This window comes from Aphelocoma coerulescens, chromosome 3, assembly GCF_041296385.1.
Source record: "Aphelocoma coerulescens isolate FSJ_1873_10779 chromosome 3, UR_Acoe_1.0, whole genome shotgun sequence".
Lineage (NCBI taxonomy): Eukaryota > Metazoa > Chordata > Aves > Passeriformes > Corvidae > Aphelocoma > Aphelocoma coerulescens.
In genome coordinates, this window is record NC_091016.1 from 88,323,342 (window position 1) to 88,341,524 (window position 18,183).

General features: G+C 43.7%; 1 protein-coding gene across 3 annotated transcripts; it reads left to right on the plus strand.

The window, feature by feature from the left end:
- Positions 1 to 571: 571 nt before the first annotated feature.
- Positions 572 to 14,126, plus strand: LOC138108467 (gamma-aminobutyric acid receptor subunit rho-1). 3 transcript variants are annotated; one of them, XM_069011165.1, is made up of 8 exons: positions 572 to 757; positions 2,157 to 2,224; positions 4,005 to 4,228; positions 7,662 to 7,744; positions 9,879 to 10,019; positions 10,479 to 10,631; positions 12,346 to 12,542; positions 13,384 to 14,126. In XM_069011165.1, the coding sequence occupies exons 1-8, from the start codon at positions 739 to 741 to the stop codon at positions 13,669 to 13,671; spliced, it is 1,173 nt and encodes a 390-aa protein (XP_068867266.1). In that variant the 5' UTR covers positions 572 to 738; the 3' UTR covers positions 13,672 to 14,126. The 3 variants fall into 3 exon arrangements, with proteins under 3 accessions (XP_068867266.1, XP_068867267.1, XP_068867268.1); XM_069011166.1 differs by lacking the exons at positions 572 to 757; positions 2,157 to 2,224 and adding an exon at positions 3,568 to 3,931; XM_069011167.1 differs by lacking the exons at positions 572 to 757; positions 2,157 to 2,224 and adding an exon at positions 3,570 to 3,914.
- The last annotated feature ends 4,057 nt before the right edge of the window (positions 14,127 to 18,183 follow it).

An 18,183-nucleotide genomic window follows, 5' to 3' on the forward strand; every position in this document is an offset into this window, starting at 1 on the left:
TGAACAGCAGTTTGCATTTTGGACATGGAAGGGGATCAGATCCTCCTCTGTCCAGCACTTGGTGCAACACCAACAGCTTCTGGAATTACCCTCCCAGGCTCTTTAATGCTCAGAGACCTCCCAGGTCTGTAATGCTCCTTTTTTTCCTTGATGGAAATCTGGGACAGAAGCTAATCATTTTATCCCAAGTTAGGGGATGGCCTGCCTCCTGGCCTGTTTCCCAGACTGTCTCCATTTTGTTCCTGGGCAACAGCCAGTAGCTTATTTGATATATTGTTTCCCTAATTCCTGGCCTCACGCTCCATCATACCTCAATGTCAGGAATGCCTCCCCCTCTCCACTTACCCGCACATGCTATTCCTCCAGACCACACTTTTTAATGACTGTTCCCAAACTGCTGTATGCAGAGAGAATTTTACAGGGACAAAAAGTCACCAAACAAAGGTTTTCTCAGTGCTAAAATTATCACAGGTGCCGAAGCTGTATGCTGAGTGCAGGAATAAGTTTTAATGACATGCTGCCAACCACTGCCAGAATCACAGGGTCATGGTCTAAGGGGGGATGTTCTGAGAGTAAATGGAGTGAAACGAGCACGTACTCCTCGCAGGCACTGCTCAGGGCTCATGGCTGTGCTTCTCTCCTCCTGGCAGCCCAATCTTGAAACGAAGCCCTGACATCACCAAATCTCCCCTGACGAAGTCAGAGCAGCTGCTGCGAATAGATGACCATGACTTCAGCATGAGACCAGGTTTTGGAGGTATGAAATGTGCACATTTGTCACTGTTCCTGTTTTACACTGTCACTTCTTTATACTGTAACATGTACAGCAGTGAAGAAGCAGATTGGCTTTTCTGTCTCTAATTTCTGTTATTTTGAGTTGTGAATTCATGGCATACTCAGGGGAATAGAGGTGCAATGAAATAGCCTTCTGGATGAGCAAAAACCATAGTCAAAGGCATGGAAACGTGATTAACAGGCAATGTAATATTCCTGGTGTTCAGTGACACTTTCCTCTGATAAAAATCTGCAAATACACCTTATGTTTATTCCTGAATGATGGGGGAAATTCTAAGAATTTTTTCTTACTATGGCCATGCGTGTGCATAATCAAATGATGTACCATACTTACTTCATTTATAACCCAAAAGAAAATATTTTGACTGCCTGTGTTAATGCTTGCTCACAGTTTTGTGGCTGTGTGCTAGAGCAACCTAACCTTTCAGGGAAACGGATGAAGGAGAACATGGGAACACGTTTTCTTTCAGCCCATCGGATTAGAGAATGTTGTAATTTATCTACCCTTTCTGGCTGACAGATGGTCATTCAAATCCAGGATACCATTATATACTCTGATGAAAGAAGATTTTATCGCTAAATGCTCAATATACCAAATACCAGCATGTTCAATTAATTTAAAAACATTTCAGTTTCATAGCAGTTCACTAATGTGAGCATTATTTCACTTGACAGCTCTCCTGGACTGTAATTGCCAGAGGTATACAAGGGACTAGTCAAAGCCTGGAGGAGGGAAAAAAGTTCAGAATGCCTGTTACCTGGGGTCACAGTTGGATCCTTCCTCTCAGGAGCCTCAGTAGTACATGCCTGTGTCCTGCAATGGATCCCCTCTTGTCACCCTTTCTTTTCCACAGCTGAGCACTGAGCCTTGTAAAATTCAAATACACATAGTAGCTCTCATGGATGTTATTAGCCTGCGAGGGGAGCAGAAGTGAAGGAAAATCTCCCACATTCCCTTAGTTGTGCCACCACTGCTCCCCCTGTGAATGGATCCTCTTGCAGTATTCTGTCTCACCAGTCCTGGACCCAGGCATTAGAGCCAAAAATAATTAAAATTGCTTTTAAATTTTGAAGGGACACAGGAAGGATGACACAATAAAAAGAGAAGGTTATTACTAGGTCAGTCTTATTACTGACTTTAATTGTTATTAGGATGTTTTTGTTGTGAATTCCAATCATTTATACTTTCTATTGGTTTGCTGTTGTTTCTATTTCAGACTGAGCATCGATTTCTATCTGTAAAATAGTAAAGTGAGAGGATTACTTTGTCTCACTAGGTTTGTGGTTTTTTTTTTGTTTTTGTTTTTTTTTTTTGTTTTTTTTTTGTTTTGTTTTTGTTTTTTGTTTTTTTTTTCCCCTAGGCCCTGCAATTCCTGTTGGGGTGGATGTCCAAGTTGAAAGTCTGGACAGCATTTCTGAGGTGGACATGGTAAGAGTCACAGATGGGACCTCTGGAGACCAAAACTCTTCAGGCTACCTGGGTTTGTGTCTGTGGGGTTTGAATACTGCCAAGGACAAACACTCCACAGCCTCCAAAGGCAGATTCAGGTTTGATCTCAATCTACCAACAGTTACTTCTATTGACCTCATGCTACCATTTCATGTCCCTTGAAGCAGAAGGGAGAAATCTGACCCTTTCTCTTCTCTAGGACAAAATTATAAAACACTGCCAATATTGTCTCAAAGGATTTAGGTTTCTATATTTTCTTGAATAGTGATAACACACTTAAAAGCTCTGAGGAGACCAATGAATGTGTTAGTTTTGAGGCACTTAAAGTGACATAATGTCACTTTGGACATGTTCTAGGGTGGTCAATGGCCAGACACCTCCCAAGGGAAAAGGGGAGTGGCTTTAAACTGAAAGATGGTAGTTTTCAATCAGCTATAAGGGGGACATTCTTTACTCAGAGCATGGTGAGGCACTGGAACCGACTGCCCAGAGAAGTTGTGGATGCCCCATCCCACTCAAGGTCAGACTGGAGAGGGCTTTGAGCAACTTGGTTTCGTGGAAGATGTCTCTACCCATGGTGGGGGGCTTGGAACAAAATGGTCTTTGAGGGCACTTTTCCAATCCAAACCATTCTATGATTTTATGACTCACAGAGTCTCTCAGTAACTCAGGTTTTGCTTTGGATGAGAAAAAAATCACTCCCCAATACAGAATATTATTTAAAATGTTTTGACTTTTCAACAAAATTATCAAATAGCTCTGAAGGTTTCATGGGAAGCCCCAAATTCTCTGTGCTCCTCATTAACAGACAGAGGGTTAAAGAGCCTGCACTGGACCTCCTCCCATGCCACAGGAGCAGGGCTGTGGGGCAGCACAGCTGGTGTTTGGCAGGCACGCTGGTGGCATGTCAGGCTCCTCGCACTGCAGCTGTTTCAGCTCTTGAGTGGGCTGGGATATCTGCTGTCATCCAACCTCAGGGGTGAGCATTCTCCCTAGAACTGGGAACCCCTTCAGCTGACTCCAGTGCTCTTGGCACCCCAGCAGATAGTCACGGGTATCCTGAGCTTTTGCGTGTCCTGGCTGAGGAGAAAGCTTGTGAAGGTCAAGAGGGCCCCTAAAAAGCTTTGGGACTTGAAAGCAAAGTGGAAGAACTAACATAGAGAACATAGAAGTTAAGGAAAAAACCCAAGCCCCCAAAACAAGCCACGAACAAAACAAAACCCAAACAAAAAAACCATTCTTGGTTTTTTTTAAACAAACATTACAATTTTGAATTAGTTCCCATGGCTTTTGTATAGTGCCCCTGTTCCTCTAATGTCATGTTGCAACACTCAGCAACATGGGAAAACCACTAGATGGCCTTGGGTTAAAAAAATATTCAGGATCAATTTTGGCTGTTAGCAAAATAATAATGAAGATTTTATGTTTTCAGAATCAATTCTTTTTAACTCATGCAGCTTTATAGAAAAAAGCCATGGTGCTTAGCAAGTTCATTACTTGCTTTTCAAAGGAAAAGATATCAGTGACAGAGTTATTCATTCTGTACTAAGTTTAAGCTTGAGAAGTGAGTTGTGTCTGAACCCAGTAAATCTGTCTGACCTGATGAGTAAACAGGCTGCAGCTGGTGATGCCCCTTGCAGCTCGGGGAGTGGATGTGCCCTCAGGAGAGGTGCTTCACAGTTCACGGTTTGTCCCAGAGAGGAGCAATCACTGCTGTGCTGATAAGGTGTAAGTTGTGACAGAAGCCTGTTTGCTGCAGGACTTCACCATGACGCTTTATCTGAGGCACTACTGGAAAGATGAGAGGCTGTCCTTCCCCAGCACTAACAACCAAAGCATGACCTTTGACGGCAGATTGGTGAAGAAGATCTGGGTCCCTGACATGTTCTTCGTCCACTCGAAGCGTTCCTTCATCCACGACACCACCACAGACAATGTCATGCTGCGGGTCCAGCCAGATGGGAAGGTACTTTATAGCCTCAGGTAAAGCTGCATTCGGTCGATGCAAGCTATTAGTGGAAAGAGAAAGTGGTTTAATTGATTCCTGTATTGTGTTTTTGCATGACTTCATATTAAAAAGAAAAGCATAAAAAAGAATTAATGTGCTGACTATCCACAGATATCTGAGTGCCTGTGTGAGTACATTTAAGTGCCTGTTGCAGAAAGACAGTTTCTGTGCCAGTGTTGCTGGTTCCACCAGTGTCCCTTTACCTCGTGAGCATGGCCAGCCCCTGTTCCTGTTGGAAAGCTGCAGTCAGACATGGCAGAACCTCGGAGCAGCTCAGCGGGGGCCAGCGGGCTGCAATCCCCTCAGAACACTGCTGAAGGGGCAGGGCACATTCTAAGTAAAAGGGCAGTGTCTGATAATAAAGAGAAGTCCAGGGCAGCTATAGTTATCCACTTCACTACACAGCCAAGTCTCTGGACCTAGCAAAATGAGCAACTGAAATTATTGCCTGAAAGCAGTAATGATGAAATACAAATTATACTGAGTGCCACTTTATGATAAGCAAAAAACCAGGGGGAACATCCTTCAGCATGTGAAGTGACAAGTTTCAAAGCAAGGCTATATAGCATTTGGTGACTCCTGTGTATGGTTAGAGCAGCCCAAACTCTTGGTTTGGCTCTTCCCATGTTTTGCTCACTTTTCATGTAAAATCCATTAAAGCTCCTTGCAGGAGATATTTTTGGTAAACATTGTTTTGTCCTCTGGCTTGAGGGGTGGTCCCAGCCCTGGCTTTCTCCCTTCTTTTCCAAATAGCCAAATAGCCTATTTTCCAAATAGTTCATCTGCTGACATAGGTCTGAAACTGGGATTTTTTTTTTATTTCTGATAAGTAACACTTTCATGCTTGGAGATCCTAAGTGAGGAGCATCTGTGTCATGATTTAACCCCACCTGGCAACTAAGCCCCATGTAGCTGCTGGCTCACTCCCTCCCTGTGGGAGGGAGAAGAGAATTGGAATGGTAAAAGGCAAACAAGCCTCATGGGTTGAGATAAAGGCAGATAATTAGGTAAAGCAAAAGCCCCACGCACAGGCAAAGCAAATCAAAGAATTCATTCACTGCTTCCCAAGGGCAGGCAGGTGTTCAGCCACCCCCAGAAAAGCAGGGCTCCATCACTCGTAACAGTAACTTGGGAATGCAAATGCCTTTATTCCAAATTTCCACCCCTTCCTTCTTCTTCCCGCATTTCATATGCTGAGCATGATGCCATATGCTGTGGAATGTCCTTTTGGTCAGTTGGGATCAGCTGTCCCCTCCAAACTCCCTGTGCACCCTCAGCCTCCTCCCTTTTGGAGTGAGGTGAGAAGCAGAAAAGGCCTTGATGATGCACCAGCTCTGTTCAGCACTGATGAAAATAGCCCTGTGTTATTAACACTGTTTTCTGGACAAATCCAAGATATATTCCCACACTAGCTACTGTGAAAAAAAATTAACTCTATCCCAGACAATCAAGCATGATTTGTCATTCTACAAAAGAAAATTAAATCCATGCTTCTGTTTTACTTGGCTGCAGCTCCATCCAGTTAGAAAACAAACATTGTCAAAGAACCCACAAAAACCTATTAGAGTGGAAATTTCTGTACAATATTCTGATGCAAGAATGTCAACATCACCTCCACAGCAATGAAATAACAAGATATCTGATAAACAAACAAAGCATCAGATGATAGTTATTATATTCTGAAGGATGAAAAGAAGGAAAACCTGACTGATAGGAGGTCAGTATCAGCAAGATTCATAGATTTAACTAGTGAGAAAGTTGCGGAATACGCTACTTGTGAAGGCTGTAGAGGTCTTTAGGGAATGTTGGTAATGGCAGAGGTGAAGCTGAGCCTGCCACAAGGTGAGGGGGTAACTTCTCAGCCTGCCAAGGTGTTTTACGATTCTACAAAAGAAGTCAAGCAAAGAAATTCTTGATTCCCTAGGGGGCATCTATTTGACAAGCATTCTTTTGTTCTTTGATATTTTTATCTTACAGTTCATTTGAATTCATAGCCTGGACAGTGGCCACCGTCTCATTATCAAAGCTCTTTCTTCACTCAGCAGATTAGACAAAGTTCAAGTATTCTTTAGGCCTTTGCAAAGTTTGGTCAGGTCCTGAGTACAACAAAAAAGGACAATAATATGACATAATGTTCAGCTATAGCATTCATGCCTACACACTCATTTAGCTGCCAATCATCTGTGTTGCAAGCATTTATGGTTATGAAAAGAAGATGAGAACAGGAGAACATCAGACTACGCAGATCCTGCACAGTCTTGTGCTTAACAATTGCCCAGTACAAAATGATGATGACTGTCTTCAATAGCAAATTGGCAGAGTTTCAGTATTTTATTCAGCAGCAAGTGCAGGTTGCAGTGCTTCGTGAATGCTGGGGAAGGACGAAGGCCCCCGTAAGAGTGAACAGGTCGTTACTGCCTGGCTGCCTTGCTGAATGCCTCTGCCTGCAGATTGCATTTTTCCTTGGTGTCTGCCTCTTTAGGGCTCTTTGCCAGACATTGTTTTCTCATCTTGGAAACCACTGTAGACCTCACTGGCACCTAAACTTCTATCTGAGCCAAGCACTTTCACTCAAGGGCAGGAAAGTAAGAGCAGATGGAACGCACTCGTGCAGAAGCACTGCTAACATAAGGGATGGCATTGTGTTTTTATCATTATGTGACAGATGTCTCTCTACCACTAACCTTTCCACAACTTATTAATTCTTTCCTCATTATGATTTATACTTTTATTTTCATTTACTTCTCTAGAGTCCAAACCAGTCGAGTAAAGATTTACGGATGTTTCCAGTTCAAACACCAAATCATGCTATTAAAAATGTGATAATCAGACTATAGCAAGGCTGGAGATTTTGACTGATGGGCCAGAGCATTTCGGTGGTCTCACTGTTGCATTCCAGCTCCAGCCCTGACTCGAGGCATTGCCTGTGCCCTCTGGTGGCTGATTCCCACGTGTGATCCCCGGGTTCCCACTGAGCAGCTGGAAATTCACAGTGTGCAAGGAAATTACCTGTGTTTCTCATGGCACTATGATGGCTTTGATAAATGGAAATTATTTTATCATACAAAGCATCTGTTTAAGGACAGATGTCTGCAGAGATATATTTGCTGATTGTCAGGGGGAAAAGTGTTATTTTTGCCCTTCCCCATTTTCTTCTCCAATACTTTTCTCATCCAGTAGCAATTTGGTAATGGCCTACCTTTCTAGTCATCTTTTTTAACAGTAGTTTGCTGAGAGGAAGAAATGCTTTACCTAAAGTGGAATGGCTTTAGCTGAATGGAAGGAATTTATTTTCAGTTGACTGGTACTGGCTGTAGCAGTTTAACAAAAGACGAAACTCACAGCTTTACTATTTTTCAGTCACGTAAGGAGACAAGTTTTTAACTGAGTGATTCTTATTGTTCCTAGAGTTACAGTAACAGCAATGTGCAACATGGATTTTAGTCGCTTTCCCCTGGACACACAGACGTGTTCCCTGGAGATTGAAAGCTGTAAGTAAAGTGGAGGTGTAGGGGAGCAAAGGGCTGCACCCCATGAGCACCCAAACCACGTTATTGTTACGATCCTGTTTAAACTCAGAAAAGCAAAGCAAGCTAAGTCTCTGTGCATAAACTGGAAAGAACTTAGAAGGTTCAAAATATCCCAAGAAACGAGATTAAAACCAAATGAGTTTAGATGTGCCAAAAAAATTGATGTATTTTATTTAATAGTAGAGAGACAAAGAGAAGGAAAGGGAAAAGAAAGAAAGAAATAGAAAAAAGAAGTGTGCATGGGAGGTGGGGGAACAGGGAGAGGTGACAGGGGTTAGGTGGAAGCACATCATCCATCCGAGGGTCCCAACGACGTCTCATTGCTCCCCTCCATCTGGTCTGCTGGGGGTGAGGGTCCCCTGTTGCCACCGTGGCCACACCACCACACACCAGAGTGCAGAATTCCATGGATTAATAGACACTTTGGGCCAGGTGGGAACACCCATGTGTCTCCCCTTGCAGGGGCTGGCTTGACACACTGTCCCTTGCAACACTGAGGGTCTGTTGCATCATCTCTGGTGCTCTGGTGCAGGGTCTGGGGACCCCTTTGAGGGGGGCCCCTGTGATGGGCCATGTCACCCCCTTCTGCTGTGGATAAGCTTCCCCTCCCTGGTGAGGACCCCTCAGCTGGGCTCTGCACAGTTGGAGGATGGGCAGTCACTGCATCTCTGACCAGAGGCTTTTCCAAGATACCCAAAGCCTCTCCTCCCTCCACCCCTTGGTGTGAGGGTCTGTTCGAGCCTGGCAGCTGATAGCCCTGGGGCTGTGGTCCTCATCTTGGAGGTGTTAAGCCTGTGCTCAGTGAATGTCCCCAGCCCTGAGTTACTTTATCTTATCTTCATCAGTGAGCAGTGTCAGGCCTCACTCAGGGCCCCATTCAGGGTGTGGGAGTCTTCTCTGCAGCTTTTGTAATACAGTTTTAAAAGTCCTTTAAGAAAATGTTTAAGTCATAAAATATAATATTTCAGTCTCTGACAGTTATACCAATAATTAATTATATCAATAATTAAACTGCTGCTACATTCATGGGAGCTCTAACCAAAATCATCAGACTTCAACACTGAGGAAAGCTCCCTGCCCTTATTTTTTCACTAGAATTAGATGGTGCTTTGCAATAAGTGTTTTTAAAAACCAGCTGTGAGCACTGTCTTGCCAGTGGCCCTGAATGCCAGCCAGACTGCCCCACTGTCACCCCACTCCTGGGCGACTTGCTTGTAGGTCAGCAGTCTCCAACAGCACCTGTTTGCCCAGGTGCCCTCAAACACATGGATAAATGGCCATAGGCCCTTCACGGGCACCTTCTGCTCATCCATGGCATAGAAACCACGATGGGGTGGTGACATTAATTGCCTTCCTCTTATGCTTCTTAGTCCTACTTGAGATAAACCCAGCTTATACCCTTTGTCCCAAGTATGGTGCACATATGAATTGGCCAGATTTCATATAGCAACATTTTAAACTTTTGGCTTTTTCAAGTCATTTTCTTCTCCTTCTTAAGCTTGCAATAAGAAATGGCAGTCTTAATTCTGTTTTAATACATTTATATGTGATTTTTTTCTCCCTGTCTGAAAGGAGCTGCTACTAAGCTCATCTGAAAGGATTAACATTATTGTTACTTCTACATGTATTAAAAAACTAAGCAATGTTCATGTGTATATCACAGGCGGAAAGTTTACCCAAGAGTTTTTCCTCCTGCATGCCTCAGACCATTGATAGATTGTTCCTCTTGTTACCCCAAGCAGGTTCTTTCTGCTAAGGCTCCTTTTCTTTACTTATTTTAAGAGTTTGCAAGAGATCGTTTTTCAAGTTCTGATGTGGTGAGTTGCTTGACACACATATTGTGTGTGTGAAACTATGGTTAGAGAAACAGGAGGGTTTACAGAACATACAAGGCCTCAGGCCTGAGAGCTGTGACAATGAGCTAGTCCACTCCTTGCCACAGCCATACACCACCTAGGTGGGTGGCATTCAGGAATCTGACCTTTTCAGCTGAGAGCTCTGAGATAGCCAGGAGGGCTGTCTGGGCACACCCTGGGCTGTGGGGGTGGTAGCAGCTCTCTTAGTGCACTATCCTGAGTTTGCTCTGCTTCCCTAGATGCCTACACTGAAGATGACCTTATGCTCTACTGGAAGAATGGGAACGATTCCCTAAAAACAGATGAGAGGATATCGCTGTCCCAGTTCCTGATTCAGGAGTTTCACACCACCACAAAGCTTGCCTTTTACAGCAGCACAGGTGGGCAACCGGAGCACCTGCCAGAGAGTGGGCTGGGGGAAGAAGGGGTGCAAACTCTCTCTTGACCTTGGCTGTGGAGGATTGTCCACAGGTTCTCTCTGTGTCCCATCAGACCTGCCTCTTTTCTATTCCAAGTTGGCTGTCCCTGCCACACACTTCCATTTTAGTGGTCATGTAGTTTGGAAAGACAATCCCTCTTCAAGATCACACCAAGTCTTAACTTGAATTAAAGTCTCTGATTGGATAGGTTATATTTTCTGGAAGATACCAGCCTGAGAGATGCTTTGACTTTGATAGTTGGTTCAGTAAGGAGTTGTTTCTGTAAATTGCAATGATCTGTGGCCATTAACTGTTTTCATAAAAGAAAATTAGTCACTTTCCCCCTGATGCAGCATCACCCTATCTGAAATTTGTGTCTGATGTTTGTGTAACTTCTCTTTTTCATTCTCTGCTTCACAGGGTGGTACAATCGCCTCTATATAAACTTCACTTTACGCCGACACATCTTCTTCTTCCTACTTCAAACCTACTTCCCTGCCACTCTCATGGTCATGTTGTCCTGGGTGTCCTTCTGGATCGACCGACGAGCAGTTCCTGCCAGAGTCCCGTTAGGTAAAAACAATCTTGTAGTCAGCAGACCTGAGAGACAAAGGCTGCAACCACTGCCTTGACCATCAAGATGAAATCCCTGGTGCCGTGCACTGCCCCCACGTTGCCTTGAGGCATGGAAATCAGCTATGCCACACACATGTGCCCCAGGAACAGGGCATGTGTTCCCTCATGATGCAAACTCTCCACGTGCCCTGCAGTGCCAAGCGAGTTGCTTTCCCTGTTTGCACAAGATGCACCTGGAATGAATCAGAGAGCAAACGTCCCACTCTGCTTTTATTGCTCTAAACAGAGACAGGGCACGTGTGCAGCCAAGGTGTCAGTATCCTTCAGAGACTTCAGTGAGGGAGAAGGTGAAAATCACTATCAGCAGCCCTGATAAAATTTCAGCTTATTGAGTTTTGCTAGAGGAGGCAGGGTGGAGGTAACACAGCTGAACCGTGCTGTGCAGTTTTACTTGTTAAATGAGATTGCACTGCAATCTGAGGGATTCAGCTTCCCCTTTTGCAGCATCTTTCAGAGAGATGAAGCCATATGTCACAGGAGTCACCATAGGAGCAGAACTGTGGTATGGACGTAAATCTTCTTCTAAAGTGGATGCTTTGCCCTCAGCAAAGTGCTGGCGGTTTTTTTGCAGATTCTGAGCTCAAGCTTGCTTCCTCTTATTCCAGGCAACATGCCTCAGGATTTTATTTATTCTTAAAATCTTATTCTTCAGTGGAGAGAATATAGACAGACATAATAGAGACAGCAATAGGGTAGTTTCTCATGTCTGAATTTAGAAACAGCACCCATTGCCTCGAGACATCATTAAAAGAAGCATAACGGTTTGGGCCATGGCTTTTCAGAAGATGCAGGCACTGCCTTAGCAGTATTTTTAGCACCTTGGTACTCCTGTGAATTCAGTCCTTTGTGCTTGTATACATAATTTCAACTCCCAAAGTAATCACTAATGTGACATAATTAGCCCCTGAAATGAGAAGGCCATGGAGAGGCTCTCTCAGAGCTGGGGTAACGCTGAACTACAGGGGCTCCTGCCCTTCCTCGTGTGCCCATTGTGCTCACCCAGGGTGTAAGATGGGACAGCACTGCCTAGTGGGGCACCATTATTCCCTGATTTTGCTCCAGTGAAGACACAGAGCAGGTGTGAGAATCAGCTGGGGACTTCTGTGACTTCCCATGAAGGAGGACTTCCCAGGAGAAGTCCAGCATAGAGAAAACACAGGGGAAACAAGTAAAAGCAGCAGCTTTGCTTGTGTCCGTGCTGCAGAGGGGTGGAACTAGAAGCTGAGACACTCAGAATCATAGACTCATAGAACGTCTTGAGTTGGAAGGGGCCCATAAGGATCACTGAGTTCACATCCATGTACTTGTGCTCCTGCAGGGACTGTCCTGAGCCTGGAATGGGGTGCAGCCAGCACAGGGTCAAAGCGCTGCTGCCTGGCCAGGGGGTGGGAGGTTGGTGGTGTGGTGAGGAACCAGACTAGCAACACCCTGTGAACAGAATTAAAGCTGTGCTCACCAAACAGACAAGAAAACCCCAGTTACAAATCAGGGCTGCCTGGACCCTCCTTAGACAGTGAAACCCATTACCCAAATGTGAAAAAGATATTGCAAGATAAATTCAGACATCAGGAAATCGTAACCACTGCTGTGTTTGTGATGAGGAGCCTGGTTTGAAAGTGTCTTATGGTCTCTTCTGCTGGTGTTTTCCCAGGGATAACCACCGTGCTGACCATGTCCACGATCATCACTGGGGTGAATGCCTCCATGCCTCGTGTTTCCTACATCAAAGCAGTGGACATTTACCTGTGGGTCAGTTTTGTGTTTGTGTTCCTCTCGGTGTTGGAATACGCGGCTGTGAATTACCTGACAACGGTGCAAGAGCGGAAGGAGAGGAAACTGCGGGAAAAGGTGAGGTTTTCTATCTCCAATGTCATTTTATTGCCCCTGGGAAAAGGTGTGGCAAAACTCTGGAAATGTTCAAAGCTTTGCAACTGCAGTGTGCTGCTCTCAGCTGCCTGGGGAGAATGCAGTGCATGCAAAAAGACACCAGCAGTGAGGCATTCCAGGTTACAAAGCTTTGTGACACAAAACCCACGGCAAGCTCACTGCTCTTTCTTTGGAGTCTGAGCACACTAACTCCCTCTAGGTATAGTCCTCTGCCACCTGTATAGATGGCATAGGTTTTAGGATTTTACCTTTAAATAGTTTTTTATACTGAAGATTAAAACCTGTGGATAGAATCAGTTGGATTCTGCATTTGAGTTTCAGGTGACACCACAAATATCCCCCACTTTTGTCTCTGCACAGTCTAAACTTATACAATGGTCCCAATTTTCCCATTCTGCCCTTGTTACATTAAATTTTAACTAAAATTTCAGCCTAAGATCTCTCCAAATGGGGCAGGCTTCATACATTCCTTCTTGTGGTTTCCCTCTGTCCTCCTCTCTGATTTTCTCAGCTGCAAGGTGCAGGTCCAACATTTATTTACACCCTGATACCTGTGCCTAAGCCAAAGGAGCTTTTCCACAGACAGCCCTGCTCTCTCCCTGACTGCACCTGTGCTTTGCAGACATGGTAGCGGACATGGAAAAAGCTGCTGTGCAGCTCCACCCTCTCGCTCTCCCTTTTGCATCCCAGCAGCCTGAATCCCCCAGGCCTTTCCCCTCCTCTGTGGGATGGAAGGAGGAGAGGGATGTCTGTGACTATGTGGACACAGCTCAAACCCTTGCTGCCCCGTCTGTGCCCGCAGCCTGCCTGTGCGTGCAGCCTAACTCAGCCCCGGCCCATGATGGTGGACGGCAGCTACAACGACGGGGACGTGAACGAGCTGGGGCACTTCATGTCCGAGAACGGGGACAAACAGGACCGGATGATGGTGCAGCTGGCGCTGGGCTCGGAGAGGGGCTCGGCCAGGAGGAAAAACCAGAGATACGTCAGCATGCGGATCGACACCCACGCCATTGACAAGTACTCCAGGATAATATTCCCTGGGGCATACATTCTATTTAATTTGATATACTGGTCCATTTTTTCGTAAAGATTCATAACTTCTGTAGTCACAGAGCATTGTGACATTAAATGAAAGTACAGTCTCATAGGCTAACAGAAAGAAAATAGAGAATTGTTTTAATTGGAAGGAAGATTGGTTTTTTTCCAGGATTTAATTTTTTTTTATCGGAGGCAACTCATCTGTGGCATAAATAATTGTGGAAATTTCACATGTCAGCAAAATATAGGATATACAATCTAAAATTTTATACTTATTTAAAGATGTGCTATGTTCCTTCTTGTGCCTCACAGGCCACTGTAAACTATTTTAACAAGTGACTATAATTTCCAATTGCTTATATATGGTGCATCCTCCATTTTGTACCCCAGAAATCCTAATTCTCTGAGTACCTGAGTGCATGCATACATCTCTCAACTCAGCAGACTGACCGCATTCAATACCAATAAATACAAGAATATGCAAATACTTGCATGTTTGCAGAATGAGGTCAGAAATGTTAATTACAAACACAAACTACCCAGTACCGGAAAACACTTTGGCAAAGTTATTGATGGCTACGTCTTGCTTTCACAGCTTAATCCATGACTCATTAGCAGTACTGCACTGACAGGTCCACATAGCAATACCTTCAGACTTGTGCTTTTCTTAATAGTATTTAAATAATGGAAATATTTCCAAACTGTTTTGACTAAGTTTTAAAAATATGAGTTGCAATGTACATTTAATAAGGAATGAACAAAAGTCAGACTTCCTGCAATGCTAACCAAATCCTCCGGGAAACACAGGAGTTCTCCTTGGATCGGCCTATTTGGGTCACTGGTAGTTTTGCTCTTGAGTTTCCTGGGAACAGGTTTCTCTACAAAATGATCCAGTGAAGACAGTCCATTGTCTACAAAAAAAAACCCCAAACTACTTCAGGAGAATCCTTTTTCCTCTGATATAGTCTGGGCATTACCAGTCTGTATAAGCCTGAAAACCTGTTGCAGCCTGCAATGCCAGTAGTAGTTGTACTCTCTTCCAGGAAAATCCAGGTACGTCTGTTTGTAGTAAAAGCATAATAGAAAGGTGCTCAACAGCTGACAAAGCAGTAGCAAGGACTTCACAAGAGACACCATGCCAAAAACTTTGGAATTAAGTAAGAAAACAGCTTCTGCCATAAGAGAGCAGCTCCACTGCAGACACAGGTACAACTAACAGGATCTGCTTTCATGCTGCATTGTCCCCCAGCATCCTGCAGCCCACCATGCCCTCAGAGAAGGCTCAGCACCTTCCAAAGCAGAGCAAGGGGACACAGCTGGAGCTGGGGGCAGTTGGCACTGACTTAAGTCCCAACTCTCCAACACTGTCTGCAGAGCAGCCAGTTAGTGTGAATACTCCATATGGAAAAGGCAGAATCTGTCACGCAGAAGTGATAAAATAGTTCAGGAAAACGAGAATCAGTTGAATGGAATCAGGGGCCTTTACAACACCAGCAGCACCAAAGGTGTCTCAGAATTGTGATCATTCAGTTGTTCTGCTGCCATGTTATACACCTATGTCCACAAAGCTACCTGAGGGTTTGCATTCACAGGACTTTAAACACAGACACGCTTTTGCACACAGTTGCAGAATTCACTACTGCCTGCACAGCAGATACTGTTGTGTTCTACAGGTGGGGCTGATCTGAGCATCAGACCAAAGCAGTTGTGACTCCAAAAGGAGAGTGAATCTTCTTACATGACACCTGCCCTGGCCTACCTGTTCTGTCACTCTACCATTAGGCGTGTGACACACTCATTGCAGTTGTTTGAACACTGCTGGTTGTTGTTTTTATTTCCTATGTAAATAAATGTTACATAAACATATTCAGTTTTTCTTACAACTGCTAAAATTGTACCTGAAAAATTACCTACACTCATCTCACAGCTACACTCCATAGGAAAGGCAGTAAAACCACAAAAGCTAAAAATCATTGAAAGACACACCCACTCATAGTTCTACTAATTTCTACATAGGGTTTTTTTTCACATGCACATATACTATCATACCTTCATTCTATCACGTCCCTTTCATATCATATTATTCTCCTGTAAGTTTTTTTAAGAGATTTAAAAAATGCCTTTTTTTTTTCTTAAAACCTGTAAACATTTCAGTCAAATGAAAGTAAAAAGGTCACTCTGGCAAAAGCAGATGAAAGGTTGAAAAGGTTGACCACCAGGTTTGCCCACCCTACCTTACTCCTTATTCTGGATTTCTTGGGCAAACTTGCACAGGAACGTACTTAGATTCTCAGTATTGCAAGAACCCATTTATTCCTACAATTTGAGAATAGCATGAACAGGAGTGCCAGATTTTATAGTAAGCTTTTCAGCTCCATAAGAAGCTTAATGTTTTGTAGTTTGCTGAAGTACAGTACATTCCTTTATAGACTCATTAATCTCATACTACATACATTATTTGGCATCTGATCAGTATATTAAGGGAGATTTTGAAGATACAAAGGGGAGCTGGACTTTTGAATTCCCCGGCTTTCAGTGGGAACCTGGTTTTGAACTTCCCATACAATTTTTCAGAATTTCCCTTTCAGCACAACTCCCTAAACTGATACCCCAACCTCAGTGTTTGGATTTACACTGTTAATTTACTTGTGTTTTATTTGGGAAACTCTAGTGCCTTTTCAGTCTTATATAAATGTGTATATACATGTATTCTATAACTACAGGATATGTCATATACAGTCAGTATTTGTTATCAGCAACTGTACTCATTAAACATATTTACATACACACTTTTTGGCTTTTAACCTTTCACTGTATGGGTTTTGTATCCAGTCATTGACACTCTGCTCCTTTCCACTTCCACAATAAAGCAGAGAGGTTTGTCTGCTTTTGTTTATTTCTAGAAACACCCCAAATCCCAAAAAAACTTCGCGTTTGTACAGCACCGCGTGTTTTCTACCTTCAAAAGCATGATCTCCATGAGTTTATACATGTAAGACCTTTTTGCTCAGAACCTGATCCAGACGAATACCAAATGTCCTTAAATCTGGTAGGGCTGGAGAGGCCCAGGGTTTCACAGGCAGGGCTCTGATAAGAAGCCTCATGCACGCTCCAGATCACCATGATGATGACGCTAAGCTTTTTATCTCAGACTTGTGTGTGTTACAGTCCTCAGTCCTCTTGCTTTGGGTAATAATCTGCAATTTCTTCGAGATTAACCCAAAGCCCAGCCTGGAATGAGGCTATTTACAGAAGGCAGGTCTGTGTGCATTGTGGATAGACACAGGTTCAGTCTGTGAGCACATCTAGCTAGGTTCTAGATTTGGAGGCTGAAGCCTTTGATGGCCTTTAAGGATGATGATAATTACTGATAGGGTGAAGCAGCAAGGAGGCAAACTTCAGTCTGCAATTGAGAAGCTGCAAATACCCCATCCCTGAGAGTGTTCAGGGCCAGGCTGGAGTAGGAAAAGAAATTATATGATTCTATGAGTAGTGAGAAGGCATGAAGAACTAAATGGTCTTCTAAGCTCCCTTCCAACCCAGACTATTCTGTGATTCTCTGAAACTCTAGAGCTATCATAAACAATAGCACCGTATTTCTACACTATCCTCAACCATGTGGACTTCATTAGGACTGAGGCATTTGGCTTCTCACTATTTTTAAATAAGGACATCAGATGCAGTTGTAGCTTGAGAAAAATCCTCAGTACATTTGTCAGATACTTTTGGCTTCCATTAGTGCCTAGAGGAATCTAAATCAGCAGCAATCTTATCCAGCTTTAGCTTAGCAGAGTTTGGGTAAGAACACTTATGCAGGATTCACTTTTGCTCTGTAGTAAGAACAAAATGTGGGTGGCAGCAGCAGCCAATGAAAGAGTGGTGGACAAAGGCTCTGTGGAAGGCTGCTATCTGCAGGACAAGGAAATTGCAGATCTCAGGGGTAAAAAGGAAATAATGTAGACTGACTTTTTCTTTGTTATTCCAAAATTATTTATTCCTAAACATTTTGCTCTAAATAAATGTATGTTTTAAGGAATGCTGTTAGTAAGTTATGAGATCATTCAATGAATACTAGAGTTCGACAGCTTATGCGTCGTGACTCTTCCTCAGAGGAACACAGTTCTGGTCCTTGTGACTGCAATGGGAGCAGGTACAGAGCACTCACAGTGGGGGGAAACGATTATAGAAATAAGATTGACAAGAACATTAAACTGCTTCCCACTTACGGCTTGAAGAAAGGCTGCTGGGCTCTTCTACACCAGGAACACAGCAGGTTGCAAGTTCTCTCCTCCAAATATTTTCATAAAAAATAAACCCATCACATTTCATGTTTCATTTTTTGTTTTGCTTTAAACCATGTCTATCTTTTACTCAGGTTCTAAGACAGATACTAAATAAGGAAACACAGTAGCTTGGTAGGTGGGCAGAGGCTTTAAGTTCTTCAAAACATCTGGACATAATCACCTCATCCTTTCCCAGCTGTGATTTGCCATCAGCTGTTCAGAATAATTTCAGCCATTACAGTTCACCACCTCCACATTTTGATTAATTACTTAAAATA